The sequence below is a fragment of the Mytilus trossulus genome, chromosome 3 (assembly GCF_036588685.1).
Source record: "Mytilus trossulus isolate FHL-02 chromosome 3, PNRI_Mtr1.1.1.hap1, whole genome shotgun sequence".
NCBI classification, from domain to species: Eukaryota; Metazoa; Mollusca; class Bivalvia; order Mytilida; family Mytilidae; genus Mytilus; species Mytilus trossulus.
In genome coordinates, this window is record NC_086375.1 from 32,144,226 (window position 1) to 32,160,882 (window position 16,657).

General features: G+C 31.6%; 1 protein-coding gene across 5 annotated transcripts in view; it reads right to left on the bottom strand.

The window, feature by feature from the left end:
- The window catches only part of LOC134711260 (girdin-like), a 64,650-nt gene extending 52,864 nt beyond the window's left edge, over window positions 1-11,786 (bottom strand). For 3 of the 5 annotated variants that reach the window (XM_063571776.1, XM_063571775.1, XM_063571773.1), the window contains exons 1-3: window positions 11,455-11,786; window positions 10,283-10,365; window positions 8,972-9,077 (exon numbers count right to left, since the gene is read on the bottom strand). In XM_063571776.1, coding sequence (XP_063427846.1) covers window positions 8,972-9,077; window positions 10,283-10,365; window positions 11,455-11,499 — 234 coding nt within the window. In that variant the 5' untranslated portion in view covers window positions 11,500-11,786. The remainder of the gene's footprint in view (window positions 1-8,971; window positions 9,078-10,282; window positions 10,366-11,454) is intronic. The other 2 variants (XM_063571777.1, XM_063571774.1) reach the window with 1 other exon arrangement.
- Window positions 11,787-16,657: the final 4,871 nt, after the last annotated feature.

The window sequence follows — 16,657 nt, forward strand, 5'->3', positions numbered from 1 at the left end:
TGGTTTTGGATTTCAAATGATTTGACCTCGAGCATCTCTAAAGAGACATTCATTGTTAAAATGTGCATCTGGTGCAGTAAATTATGCATGTTAATGTTACCACATCAAAGTCAATGCATAAAATATGACAGGAATATAAATTTCCCCGTTCATCTGGTTTCAAAATAGTAGAATACATGCAATATTTTTCTTTTTCTTTTTATCTAATACACAATTAATCGGTAACTAAAATTTGAGCAGGAAAAAAATAGAAATCTTAAAAACTTTTAATAATTCATTTTCCTAATGTTTTTGTGCAAGTATCTTGACTATATGCCTAGTTTTAGTATAACCTTACAAAAAGTATCCCATTTGCTATTGCCAATAAACCACAAGACAAAATTGTTTGCTTTTTACCAATTCTGTGGCATAGTTTAATCAAATAAGATGGTAAGTGGTTACAAAATCAAGGCTTTGGAAGAGATCAGTCTGAAAGCCAAAACTTCCTACATTTGTATTACAGCAGTTTGGTTTTGAGAGAAATAGCAAAGCACTTTCACATTTATTTTCTTCAGAAGGTCAAGGTCATCAGTTGAAAAAATGTTAACCAATGTATGCCTTTGAAAAATCTATATTAGTTTACATATCAAGTATTTTATATAAACTGGTACAAAAAGTACTTGTACTGTACCATTTAAATTTCTATTACATAATGTTTGTATTTTACTAATGCATTATAATTTTCCAAGTTACTCTATAGGACTTACAAGAATACTTGAACTACTTATATGTTAAATATTAGCCTAACGTTGTGCCAAAGTTATTTCAGCAATACCGTGTAACTTTGATTCAATAGACGATAAATACAACTTTAATACAGCCAAAGCCTCAATGGTTAACTTGTTCCAAAAAAATAATTGGATTGGAAACAAAAGATCTTGAAAGTCATTAAGCAGATTATCTCCCCTTTGTTGTTTTTAGTTTTAGACTTTGAAGCGGAATGCAGGTATTGTTAGACTTAATGACATTGATCATCGGAGCGTGTCAACAAGCCTCCATAATCTTCACTCTCACCACTAATTCATACACCTTGTTCAAACATTGGCCCAATACACATTTATTCAACCTTGTTACCCTTATAAAGGTCGAAACGAAAATATTGTTTGCACAACGCTTTGATTATTATAAAGCCAGACAAAAATATTATAAAATTTTTGAAAGGATATAATCACAATAAAAAAACAATTCTTTTCAATAAAGTTCAAGTAAACGATCATAAAAGTTAGACTGTGAAGTTTTGTAAATATCTAAACATCTAAACCGTGATCAAACAAATCATTTGGCGCTATGCACCGACACCTTAGGTGTATGTATGTAGAGTATATCAGCAAAATCTTCATGAACAACTCTCCATATTTACTTGTAGAACCATTAAACCATAAATATATTCTCTGTTATAAGGCCATATCCTAGTTTATTTGGAGTGTTAGTCGATAAGATTTCTTTAAATTTTATCACAAACAATTCTAACCACTTTCACTTACTTAGTGTATAATTTCTATAAATTAAAGTCAAACTTATCTATTTTAACAGTCCTACAAGATTTATATCCATAGAAAACTCAGTTTTTGTTACAAGTACTTGCATGTATATAATTTGAGCTAAATTGATTTCAAAAATTTTTTTGAGCACTTTTTAAGCACCAAATTATGCATCAAAATAATCCCATTATAATTTGAATTATTTGTTTAATCTCCTTGAAAAAAATGAAATTGGTTTATGATTATTTTCGCATAATATGTATGTACTATGTGAATATATCTATCTGTAGATATTCAAATTCAGTGAAATTCACACAAAGATGACTGCTTCAGTGATTGACTGTAGTTCAAAAAGACGAAGCAGCCTACTAGGGTACATTATTTCTATTCTTAACTACCTGTCGTGGCCTAAAATGTCCATAAGGTTTGTTTAAAAGAAGCAAATAACCATTATGTGACATGTCTCTGGTTAGAAACAGCCACATTAGACTGTTGGTTTTCCCGTTTGAATGGTTTTACACTATTAATTTTGGGGCCCTTTATAGCTTGTTGTTCGGTGAGAGCCAAGGCTCTGTGCTGAAGACCGTACATTCACCTATAATGGTTTACTTTTTTAGATTGTTACATGTATTTGGATGGAGAGTTGTCTCATTGGCACTCACACCACATCTTCCTATATCTATTTACAGACTGAGAGGATTTGTCAAAGTCTTGTCTATCACTAACCAAACCAGCATCCTTCAATTACAGCACTTTGGATGGACTACAGCAGTTGTTAAACCAGCATCCTTTAAACATTGAAGTCACATGATACTAGTGAACTTCAAAAGCGACTTTATTAAATATTTTTCAATAATCAAACAAAATCAGCATCAGTGACCTTCTGCTGTTGTTTTTTCTATGGTCGGGTTGTTGTCTCTTTGATACATTCCCCATTTCCATTCTCAATTTTATCCATGAAGAAAAGCATTATTCTTAGTACATACATTTGCTTTCCTTCCATAAATTTAAAAGTTTTGATTTAAATTTACTTTTATCTGGTTGCCAAAATTCACAGAACGATCTATAGTATTTCAGACATCTAGATTTTGTAATGATTTTTTTAGTTGTTGGATTACTGAATCAACAATGTGCATCCCCCATCTGTCTTTCAAATACCAAATTATCAGATAACAGTACATCTAGGTGGGTGTTTTGTCAAAAAATATACTAACTACTGCACATGCAGTTGTATATTTTCATTTTCATGGGGAAAAAAGTTGAATCGACCAAATATTTGTGTTGTTAGTACCTAATCCACAGGCAGATATTTTTAATTATTATTATCAATAGTCTATATAAGTATATCACACTATGATTTCATTTTCAGATAAAATTTTCTGATTGACTGAATGTTAAAAGGTCACATGGCCTTTGGATAAATGAGTTTCTAGTGGAAGCTTTAATAGAACATGTAAATCTATAATCCTACCGAAAAAGAATTTGAGATTCTATAAATGAATTGGAAAAAAAATTAAACATCAATTGAACCAGGCCACCTGGTGTCAGATAAACTTTCTTGTGCCTACAGAATAATATCTATCAATCAATTTGTCATACCTTTGAATAAATTCTAACCCTATACTTTTGTTTGTCAAATGAAACTAGTTACCAAGAACATTTCATTTTCATTAACAAAGAGAAATGTCTCAGTCCAGCGGCTTTAATCAGATTGTTTCATGCAAAGAGGAAATAAATTGGCTCTGTATGATACTAATATCCCAGTTCATGAATGAGATGAAAAAAATGTAAAAATATATGTTGAATTATTGGGGAGTTTGAATTGGTGATGATTAAAAGCAAGGAAAATGTTCTGGAGTTTATAAGTCATCAGATATTAAGAAATTACCAAATAGTGTGACAGAAATTCAGACAGACTACCAGTCTGAAAGACAATCTAATCTGCCTGTCTTAAATTTTAAGTGGGGTTTTGTTATAATATATTCCAACAATTTAGGCCTTGAGAGAAAGATTAACAAACATTTTGCAGAAATCTTGGATCAGACAGAATTCAAGACCAACTTTTATATATAAATAATACATACCAGGGGCGGATTTAGGCGGGGGCGTGGCGGGCGTGCGCCCCCCCCAAAATTTGCAAAGCATGGGTTGACTTCAACATATCTAAAGTATCAGATGAGACCGTTCAATCTTTTTTAACATTCAAAGTATATAAAACAGTCAGTTTAACAGAATCAACGTGATTACTGATCAACCGACCTACGCTTTATTAAAGTTCTATAAATGATTTCAAAGGAAGGTGTCAAACGCGGAGCTGCATTTGATGACAAATATAATAGGTTTTTGGCAGTTAAAGTAAAAACAAATGTTACATTGTATTTGCGTTTTTTATAATCAATTTGTTTGATAATTGAAGTTCAAAAACATCCCTTACTCACTTTCACAATTTCATCATGACACGGTCAAGAAAGCAGTCGGCAGGTATGATCTTTGATAATATCCTTAATGAAAGATAGAAATACTGTTTCAAGCGAAAGGTTATATAGTTTATTAATTTGTATCTCTGTGTCTATATTTCTTTCTCATTTGCAACCTAAATATTTAGCCGAAATCTGTACCGTATTACTGTATGCTTGGATCCCTTGAAAACTGCGTAAATACATCTCATTTTGATTTTAGTTGTTTGTGGCGAACACAGTAAAGTCTGGCACGACCTCCGAAAATCAAAAAATTTAAAAAACAGATAGTATGAAAGAACAATTAAAAATCGCTGGTAAAAGTATAAATTTTCGTTTGAAAAAGATATTGGTCTGGTGAGCAATTGTGATCTGTCTCGTCTCTCATTGCGTCCGTCTGTCCGCCCGTCTATCTGTAAATTGTTGTCAGGGGTGAATTAATATAAAAAAGAAGATGTGGTATGATTGTCAATGAGACAACTATCCACAAAAGACCAAAATGACACAAACATTAACAGCTTTAGGTCACCGTACGGCTTTCAAGGCGGTTTCAGCTTGACACTTTAATTTCTCGATAACTTTAACTCACAATAGTTCGAGATATCAACATTACACCCCTTTAGAAGAATATTTCAATAATTTGATCTAAAAAAACCTCCAAAAATTTTTCGCCTCGCTCCGCTTGGCGAAAATATCAATTTTGCGCACCCCCTAACTTGAAATCCTGGATCCGCCCCTGCATACATGTTACGGTGCATGTTTATCAAACTGACAATTTTTTCAAATTCAAAGGATTTTTTTACTTATATTTTATTTCTAATCAAGATCAGAGATATAAGGCTTAAGCATCCTTCTGCTTTGGCCATGAATCAAATTGTATAAATTTGTCAATTTTTATTTTCAGCTTCAAACGTTTAAGTTCATCCTAAAATATTGTGTACATAAAAATCTTATTAATGTAAGTAAATTTACTTAGGAAATTGACTCTGTGTTATTTCTTAATTTTCTTCATAAAATATCACTTAAATACCCAATAAATCATTCAACTTTCAATAAAATCAATCAAAGTCACAAAATTGTATATAATTAAAAAGTTAAATTGGCATCATTTACTTCAGCTTATTATTATCAAAATGTCATCCAATCCCCAAGTAATTAAATAAATTACTTTACTAATCTCTAGTTGAATTTTAATTGAACAAAGGTTACATTTTTCTGGACTTAAGTCACAGTGATTTATTGATATAAGATTATACTAATCTCGGATTAACCAGGACTATTTTTACACCCCTTGTTGATCACACAGATTTATTCAAAATCAGGTATTGAATTGATAATACACTTGCAATAGACAAGAACTAATTGTTCACAGTTTTAAGATTAGCAAACCACAACATGATTCATGCGGTATTTTCTATCTATTAAAAGTTCAGTGTCATTTTAATAAAATGACCCCGAAAAATATTAAAGTCTGATCCCATGAGAAAAGGCCTAATATTTACATGAATGCATGTTATTAATATTTTTTCAATTTAAAAACAGGTACTTAAAATTTCACTGCTCTATACAATTTACAGGTAAATCTGCAGTAGATAACATGTAACATTCTATATATAAGAATATTTGCTCACAATGCCATGTATTATTGTAAACATTTTATAAACTTCAATAAACTATGGTCCCATGGCCTTAACTTGTAGCTAGCAGTCTCATTGAAAATTATGTAATATCTCTTTATTTTCATAAGCACAATTTAAAGAATACACAGTGAAATTACATAATGAGTCATAACAAGGTTTAATAGTGAACCAAGTTCAATGTAAAGATAAAATGTTATGGCCATCTAACAAAAAGGTCTGCTCTAAACACTGCAAGAAAGTCTTATACTCGTAATGACGTAGTGGGTAAAATTATAAGCCTTTGTTCCATGCATGTTTATTGTGGATTGGTTTAGTGTGAAGTAGATGCAGATCAGAAATAAAGTGCTATTTTGGGGGTTCTCACTAATGCCTGGACACATGAAAATCTATCTGTACTCACCATTTTCAAAACTGATGAGTCCAAAAATGCATCAAGATTAAAACATTTTGTGTAACTTGAACACACATATCTTTTTATAAGAAAAGTTTAAAAGGAATCTGAAATTAATGTCATTGTATTGCTCTATTAGTTCATGGATACTAAAATGATGAATTACATTACAAAAACCTATCTTCTTTGTTCTGTTGGACTAATCATGGCCAAAAATGACGAGTCCCTGGACTCGCCTTCTAAAAGCTGTAGTGAGAACACTGCCCCTCCTTTGTTTTTGAGGATCAATGCATTTGAATGGGGACATATGGTTGAAACCCTGTCATCCCACCTTTCTCCTGGGTTGGAAACCCCTCTTTAAATATGGCTGGATCCACCCTTGAACAATGTTGAACTTGTGAAAAATTTACATTAATCTATTATCTACCCCCTAAAAGAGTAATGATTTGGTAGACCTGTATTTTATTTATGCGTCATACATGAAACATTAAAGTATCTATTTGTTTGAAATCTACAAATGTATATAACAGAAAGGTAAAATTCATAATTTATATAACCTTTTGTTACCTGCAACAATATAAACCCATTAAATATTTAATTCACCTAAGTAACTTTTCCTGAAGTCATTCAAAATTAACATATTTGGGCCAATATCGCATTATGGATGTCATTATTAAACAATTTGATATCAGAAATTTCTATGTAGGTCTGCCAAATTGTAGTGTTCTTGTGAGTCGACATTATTTACAAACAATACCTATAAATATGACCATTTAAATGGAATTAAACGTAACAAAGAGAACTATATGTACAGTTATTCAGAATAACCAATTTTATTCCACTTCTTTTGATGAAATATGAAATAACTCAATAACCGAATGTTCACGAAAAATAGAATTACACTTGTCAGGGTAAAATGTTACATTCATTGATAATACCTGTTGAAGCATGCATTATTAATATTTTGACGTAGGTACAAATAAATATAACGATTCAGGTAAATGATTACAGGTGTACCGTCTTACTATGAAAATAATTTAAAGGAATTTTGACATAACAGGAGTAAACAGTTTAAAGTGAAAACGTCTTTTGTATATAATACATAGATAAACCATTACTTCATAGTACGTGTACGCACAGGCATTTTCATAACGTTTTTTACACATCAGTATTTTTTCAAACATTTTGAATAAAAACATCTGTTATAAACTGTTAAAAATATTCGACAGATGTCATAGAATGTGAATTTTTGAAGTCAGAATCAAAAGTCAAATTTATGGAACTCCCTAATGAGTACATGTAGGCTTAAAAGAAAACAAACATAGGTATAGGGCCCAGTTGTTTAAAACATTACCAAGATTTTATCCAGTAGATAAACATTATTACATGTACAATGTAAATGTGTATTCAATGAATTTCTTCAATGGGTAAGCCTCAACTGACAGACTTATTTATCAAAAGTCAAAAACAGTTTTCCAATCAAACAAAAAATAATCAAAATTTATACTCAAAAACATTTGAAGGTGTATAATTGATGATTTGTACCTGGTTTAAATTTAAATTCATTTATCATGATATTTTAAAGTACAACCTAAGAACAGAAATAAAAGTTAAAAAGTTCGGGTGTTTTTGTATGTTATAATCCTGTAAACATGATTGAAACAACAGAAATATGACTACAGCAAACGTTTTCACTATTCTCAGATCCTACAGTACATTCTGACACTGACACAATAAACTGAATATAGTTTAATTTTGACTTGGATAAAGAGTTTTTTCATTTGACACTTATACCACATTTTTTTTATACAATGTACCTATTTAGTTATTTCTTCAATTATTTATACTTATGCTAAATGATATGCAGATAATATTGAAGGCAAATAATCTGTCAAAAACATGTTGTCTCTTATTCTTATATAAATGTATCAATCTGCAATACTAGCAATAATTTTATTTATAGTTAAAAGTTTAATAGTCATTTCATAGCACATTCGATCAGCAAAAAAACTTACTGCAACTCAATCTCGATGACACAAAAGGGCACATGGATTCAAATGTTTTGGAAGAAAAAGAACTTGCGTAAGGAAAAAAGAGCATGCTAAATTGCTCTAGATAAAACACTATTAGGGGAAAACATTTTCTATTTGAAGATACTAATAAGTACATGTACATTGTACATTTTATAAGACCACATATCTACTTGCAATACCATCTTCTATTAATTTTAACATATATAGCTCTTAATGGATTATATACCAGGACAATTGTAATCAATTACTATCTTCCTTTTCCTTTCATTTATTGAAAAAAAATGTTCTGATAAAATCTACCCATAAAGTAAAACCTTTTTCAATGGTTTTGTTTTGTAGTGGTAAAAATCAATATCAACATTCTTGTGATAATCACAGATAATGATTGAATCGCATGATAGTCAACTCTATAATACATGTAGATTGAAATGGATACACTAGTACTGCGCATGTAATTTTATACTGGAAAATTATAAGGGACACTATTATACATTAATCTATGAAAACAGCAAAAGTATACATGTACATTTATACATTTTTGTACATACAGTTAGTACATGTAAGTGTATTTACAAAATGCAATGTACATATATTTTAGCTCAACAGTTCTTGTGTACTCCACAAGACAATCTAGCATGAAGATATGTGAAAAACCTTCCCTTTAACCCCTCCCCCCTTTTTTATGCTTATTCTCTCAATATACGAGGTTCTTTCTGACTATCATGACTACATGTATCCTGTCCCTGAAAGAAATTTTGTATGTTTGATTTATTCAATGCTATGAAACAGTCAGAATTTTATAAATTCCTTTAAGCCAGGATGATTTTGTAATCTCTGTAGAAAGCGTTGAATTGCTTCAATTTATGAGCTTATATTTAATATTCTTCACTATCAATATACAAACATGTATAAAATGATTTCTTGGACTTACCACATAAAATGATTTGATATTTCGAATCAGTATATCCCAGTTCTGTAATCTACTGTTCATATCATCAACAGTATCATTGACATTGGCATAGACTGGTCGACTGTCACTGAAACATGGAAAATTGAACATAAAACTAAAAATATATTCTTTCCTTGGACATGTGTAGTACTCTATAGTTTGTATTGTATTCACAATAGATTATACACATTGAGAGTTGTGCATCTAACTAAGGAATAGACCACTTTCAAGTTCTTCCATCACTGGAAAAAACTCGTCAATTTTATGCGCCTTTGTGACGTGATTTGCCAGATAGAGGGCTTGTCTGTATCCTTGCACTATAAACCTTCATCAAGCGTCTAAGTGATTGTCATTGTGCAGTAGGTAACTAGTCACAATTCCCTAATGACAGCAGTGCAGTAGTCACAATTCCCTAATGACAGCAGTGCAGATTGTCAATTATGAGAGTTTGATTTGCCGAATTAATTTCGTGCAATATAAGGTTACTTTACAGTTTATCAAACACTCGCTCAGCATTGAAACTGAAGTCATCATGCACCTAAAAGCATGAGTGATGTTCACTAAAACCAAAGTTTTGGACTGAAATGCATCAAACTCAAAAGTTGTCTATTAAGAAAGGACATTCATTAAAACTAAATCAAATAATTATATAAAAAAAGTTAAAAAAATTCTTTATGTCCACTTTCATAACGGTAAACTCATGGTACTGGCATGTAATAAATATGAAAAAGTTAAAAAGGACAGTTTGAAAGGGTGAGCATCATTTTAAACAATGTTCGTATTTCTAACCTGGTGCACATTTTTCTAATCTAAATAATGTACATGTAATAAGCCTTTATATAAAACATGTACCTGTAGCTGACAAGACATTGCAAAACTGAAAATGTCTGTCTGGCCTTCAAAGCTTTGCTCATTGTTGAAGACTGTACAGGGACCTATAGTTGTTAATTTCTGTGTCAGTTTTGGTCTCTTGTGGAGAGTTGTCTCATTAGCAATCATACCAAATCTTCTTTTTTTTATATTCAAGTTCAAATGAAGCTTTTAATCTAAAAGGTTTTAATATTACAAAATACATGTAAAAGGATGCATGCTAGTGTGTACTGTTACTGTACATGTGAATTGAATATTGTGTCTCTGAATACACTTTAATATTTTGGTCAACAGTATCCATGAAGAGACATTGATTCTCAAAATGCACATTTGGTGCACAAAAAACCGTATTGTATACATGTACAATGTATGTTATAACCTACATGCATTACCGCAAATTCTTGTGTAAACTTAGTTACTTACATTTGTTGAAGCACTTTGTTCAGAAAAATACCATCATGGAGATCTTGAAACTCAATAGATCTTCCATTTGCAAAAGTCTCCACCTAAAACAAACCAACTAAATTAAATGCAAAGCATTTTACAAATGTACATGCACAAAAAATTATATCAAGCAAATACAAAAGTTCTTTGATTTAATTATAGAGATGTCAATATTGAGGGAAATCCAATTAGGCCTTCATTTTTTTGTTACTTTTAAAAAATTTTTAGTGCCTACCCAGTAACCCATAAGATGTTCTTTCATTTTTGGGCAAAAAGTACAAAATTCAGACTGTCTCTCCTTTTTATAAAATGTACACTACATGTATCAATCATAAGCCATTCAAGGGGGGATTGTTAATCAATGTTTTTTTGTAGGGAAAAGTTGGTTGATTATATAGGGAATCACTGAAGCATGACTGGAATGGGTACCCCCTTAGGTCAGTCAGTGCCCCCCTCACCCTTATATAAAAAAAAAATCTGGATCCACCACTGTCAATACAATTTAAAAAAAAATGTCCGTAATTTTTGTCAACCTGTTAGCAAAATCATAGGTACAATTGTACCTGTCATCCTGTATTTACTATTACTTTCTATATTTTGGTTATACATGTACGATTCACTATATTATATTATGTACATGTAAAGCTCTGAGGCAGTCTGTGTTATCTGTTCAAAAATAAACTGTCTGATGCAGGACAAACATGTGCACTGAACGAAACATGGATTATCATGATTATGACATTGCATTCCTTTAACAATTAATTACAAATACATCATGTATAGAGCTTCAAATCTGCTCTTTTAAATGCCTCGTCAAAAAATTAGTGAGCTTTCTCAAACCATTGGCATTGTATTAAAGCAAGTATATTGGTATGGACAACAAAATTATTCATTCAGATAATTAATGCACTCAAAGCTTTTTTATATGTCCAGAAAATATTTTGTAATGCAGTTGTAGTAGTATTTTAATGGTTGAAAATTAAAAAATGCAAAGAAATATTTTCTTCAAAGTCTCATATGTACTTTTAAGTCTATGTTGTTGATAACTCGTGCTTTTAAGACTCTCTTCAGGCATGTACATGTACCAAGTAAGAAATAAGTCAATAAATCGTTTCATGAGAACAATTTGCATGAAAACAAATATACATTACCCATAGAACGAGTGGAGACTCCATAAAACTTGCGCATGATGCCATTTTCAGCAGCTTGCCTGGTCATGCATTCACATTCTTTCGTAAAAATACAAAACAATTTATCAGACTCAACAATAGATTATATTCCAAATAAAATTTATGATCATAGTTTGTCACAAGTAAACAATCAAACTACACAAATTATCAATCAATTTATCCTTTTGCCATGCACTAGAATTCGTTTGGTATTAAATTCCATGTTAAATGTAAATAAAGTAAGAAATGTGTATTTAAACTCCGTCCATTGCTCACGAAGGTAACAACACTGTAATTAACCTTTCGAAATTCATACGCGACAGGTAGACATTTATAAACATTTATGATGTTAAAATTGATGAAAAGTCATTGATTAATATTTTCGTTTTCAATTTATATTTTATATTTTCGCAGTATTATTTTTATTTGCAAAATCAAAGATATGAGAAAACTTGTTTCCATAAGCACTATTTCTACGCGAAGACCGGAATTACTAAGAGACGCCGTCTATTGGGCGATGCTAATGACGCTAAGAAAAGCTAACTCCTCTTGGAAAATATAAGGACTGTTCGATTAGCACAGTGAGGCAATTATATACAGAAAATAAATCGACCTTTGTTGCCAAATAAACGATAGAAGACTGAAAGCTACAAAATTCCAGAAATAAATGAATGTTATTAAACAAGAAAGTTGTATTTAGTTTTCATTCTCGCTGGGTTAAACATGACAACATGATGATAAACTTTCAAAGAAGCACTTTCGACTCTAAAATTAAAGTGCATCCATATTTCAATTGAATGAAATTTTACTTATTGATTTACAATTCAACTTGACACTGTTTTCAGATCGAAGTTCTATTAACGATTTTCTAAACTAAACAAATCCTTGGTTCTATGAGTTCAAAATCTTATACTTAGAAAATGTATCAAAACTGATTTTTTAACATATTGTCTTCAGAGCCATCAAAAAGTCTTAATAAAAAAAGATGATCACAGTAAATTGAGCAAGTTCCAACTACTTTAAATTTAAACATAATTAACTTTTGAAGATTACTTCAATATGAAGAACAGAGATAAGAGAGCTATACTAACTAGATTTAGAATAAGCAATCATTGTCTCCGATAGAGAGAGACCGTTTATACAAACGAAAAATTGATGAACATGGAAAAAATATTACATTGCCAAGATCAGAGAGAACATGACAGTTTTGTTCAATGAACTCGGTTGAAGACGAAGAACATTTTTTTTTATCTAAATGTACCCTTTATAATAAGGGGAAAAAAACCTTTCTGGATCAGTGAACTCTTTACAAAATACCCATATTTATCCCAAATATCCGATAGTAATCTGCTTTTTTGGTTCATGTCAAACGATAGCCTTGATTTTAACTCTAAATTATGTGAATTGCTATCCTCATTTTACACATGGAGAATACTTGCTTAACTGAAACTTATAAAACTTATTCATAGTCTTCACCAGTTCATTGTCACATTATACATGAATTGTTTTTTGTTTGTTTTTTGTTTATCTTTTCTGGGCAGTTAGAGTTATCCTTCGTTCCATATATACAATGTAGGCAACTGACTCCTTATAAAAAAATAAATACATTTGTGTCTGTATTTTTATCTGTATATTATTTTTCATTTGCATGTTGTACTGTTAATCCAATCATCCTTAATCAGAACGATAGTGGTAGGTGTGAGTGTATGCGAGTGGGAGAGAAAGGCTTTTTATTTTTACTTTATGTGATTACATGCTTGTTATGAGCCCTATGATTAAGTTATGAAATATCTTTATCGTATCTTTATCTTTATGGACATACACTTATTTAACAGGAACTGTATTACGACTTAAACCAATTCAAATACAAGTTTTAAAAGTTCGTATTCAAGACACTCCACTGTCTAAACTATTTTTGAAGCCCCCATTTCTGGATTTACCGTATCATACTCTGAAATGGAACAACTTTTTACAATAAAGATTGCACTCTGCACTGACAACAGCAATCGCAAGAGAAACACAGGGTCCTGCGAAATCCTTTACAATTGATATTTTAAGGTATTGAACTAGCAAGGATTCACTGATAATTCTAAAATATGTTTTGTAAAATATTCCCTCCTCTTTAATAAAATGATAAACCCCCATACATGCCACATGGACTTGGTTAGAAGATTTATTATTTTTGTCAATGTTCAAATCTTTTCTTGTATTTTACATAAAGATGACAATGAGTTGAACTTAAAAATAACTACAAGAGTGACTGACATCATCGTCAGCTCGAGACCTCAATTAAAGTGCAGGTTTCAACTGATGTACAGTAGTTGTCGTTTGTTTATATAATTTATATATACGTGTTTCTCGTTTCTCGGTGTTTTTTTTTTATAGATTAGACCGTTGGTTTTCCTGTTTTAATGGTGTTACACTAGTAATTTTGGGGCCCTTTATAGCTTGTTGTTCGGTGTGAGCTAAGGCTCCGTGTTGAAGGCCGTACATTGACCTATAATTGTTTGCTTTTTTTTTAAATTGTTATTTGGATGGAGAGTTGCCTCATTGACACTCACACCACATCTTCCTATATATATATCTAACATCACCAGTGTAGTTAATTTACTGAGTTTGAAAATACGAAGACCGCTTTCTTGCTTCTCACAAATCTCCGATCCTTAAATGTGTAGGCTTGGTACTTGTACAATTTTATTTTACAAATTTACCCAAAGTACTAATAACTTTATGTTTTACCTTCTATCGAATTAAGAACATTTCTGAATTTTAATATTCGTGTTTTCCGTATTAAGCAATAGCTAGACAAAGCTTTGAAGATCTTTGAATATAATTTTCTGCATAAAAGTCATTCAAATTGACACACAAATGATAACTCGTCAAAGACATCACGGCAATGAAATAAATTTATAAATGTTTGATTGTTACTGTTGACAGTATGGGGGAAATCTGGTTAAAGTATTGTTTTTTTGGGAGCAGTGGCGTTCTGAATTATCAACTGATTTTTATGCATGCCCCACCTACGATAGTAGACGGGCATTATGTTGTCTGGTCTGTGCGTCCGTCTTTCTGTTCGTCCGGTCATTTGTCCGTCCGTTCGTCCCGCTTCGGATTGAAGTTTTTGATCAAGGTAGTACACTTGTTGCTCATGATATTATCTTTCCAATTTTTAAAGCCAAATTAGACTTTTGACTCCAATTTCACGGTCCACTGAACATAGAAATGAAAGTGAGAGTTTCAGGTTAAAGGTTTTTGGTCAAGGTAGTTTTTGGTGAAGTTGAAGTCCAATTAACTTGTGTTCCCTATGGTATGATCTTTCTAATTTTAATGCCAAATTAGATTTTTTACCCAATTTCAAGGTCCATTGAACATGGAAAATGATACTTGTGCGAGTGGGGCATCCGTGTACTTTGGACACATTCTTGTAATAGTTGGAATTCTTCTACTATTCAAACATTTTTATAGCCCAACCACAAGTGACATTCTGTTTAGTATATAAATGTCGTTCGTATTCGTTTGATGTTTGTTTGTTTCTTTTTTATCTTAAATCAGGCCGTTATTTTTTCTTATTACCTCCTTTAGTTTAAACATATTTATTTATAGTGGATTGGGAAACAAGTTTTACAACTTATATTAATCCCTTTCCACTTTGCGGGTGCGAGTGCTGCCTTGTAGCGGCATTAGCCTACTCTTTTTCGAAATCTACAAGGGTGTCTTTAACGTGCAAGAGATATGACTCTCTCTTAACACGGGCCAGCCATTTATCGTACCCGTCCGACGGACTATCATCGTTTCCTCAAGACCATACTCGCAAATAGTGTCAAGGGGGAGCCGAAAATTGAGTTCCTGAAATTTTCATCCCAAACGGGAATCGAACCAGGAACCTTTGTGTTAGTAGTCCGATGCACTAACCACTACACCACGGCTCTCTTACCTCCTTTGAATTGTTCCATGCACGGTTTGCCTAACTGGTGCTTTTACAATATTTTTTGTAAACTCATCATAGATACCAGGACGAAATTTAGTATATACGCCAGACGCGCGTTTCGTCTACAAAAGACTCATCAGTGACGCTCGAATCCAAAAAAAGACAGAGATTCACTTCCCAGCGGTAGCTGTGGTGTAAAACTTCATATTAAATCAGGTACTGTAGTTGCTGGAAGGAAAGTTTGATGAACTCAAATGTTTCTACAGAACCTTTCTGCTTCAAGTTTTGGTAATCAAAACTTTCTATATGTATATGAACCAAAAAAATAATAAAACGACGTATTGCAATTTTATGCATCAAAACAATTTCCTTATAATGGTGGAGCTCCTAGTAAAACGATCAAAACTTGTTACAGAGCAGCGTTAAAAAAAGTTAAATAAACATCGGAAAACCCATCGTTACTACCAGAATTTCACATGTACCTTTTCTGATCTAAAGTCTTACCTGCATGAAAGTTTAAATGTTCCAGTAGAAACCTAAATATATTTATTTTCTAAATGTCGGATATTTTTATTGACTACATACAATCGCTTGACGGTTTACTGTACAATCACTTGAAGCTTTCCTGTACAATCGCTTGGTCAAATTAAATGATTTTCGTGATACATAGCTTTTTATAGTTAAACATATTTTATTTCAAATATATAAAACACATCATATGACTGCAATGATACACAAAGAGATTCAGAACCGAATGTTGTTGTTATATCAATCTCCTTGTTTAAAGAAAAATGGAAATGCTTGTTCTTAAAAGGCGTAAACAGAGATAAAGAGGAAGTCATTATAGATCAAAAAGCGAATTGATATTTTAACGGAACATGATTATTGTAGTTTTAAGTGTTTACGTTTTGAGCTTATGAATAATTATGACACTATAAAGTATAGGAACATGTCTACTGCTATCAATTCTGCAACCTCCATGAAGAGTTTTTACTTTCAATGAGATTTATGTCATATAAATGATCATTAATACTGCAATCGAATGCAGCATATGTCTGGCATGAGTTTGCTTTCCTTGTTCTGTAACGATTTGATAACAGTTATTAAATTTGGTATTGTTATCATTTTTTTTAGTCTCAATAACACATTCGTAGGTGCAAAGGTTTATTTTTTTTATTAATAGGTGCAGTCTTCATAATTCGGTGTGCGTGTTGAGGGTGCTGAGGTGGTTTAAACCCTACTTTTATATTTTTTTTT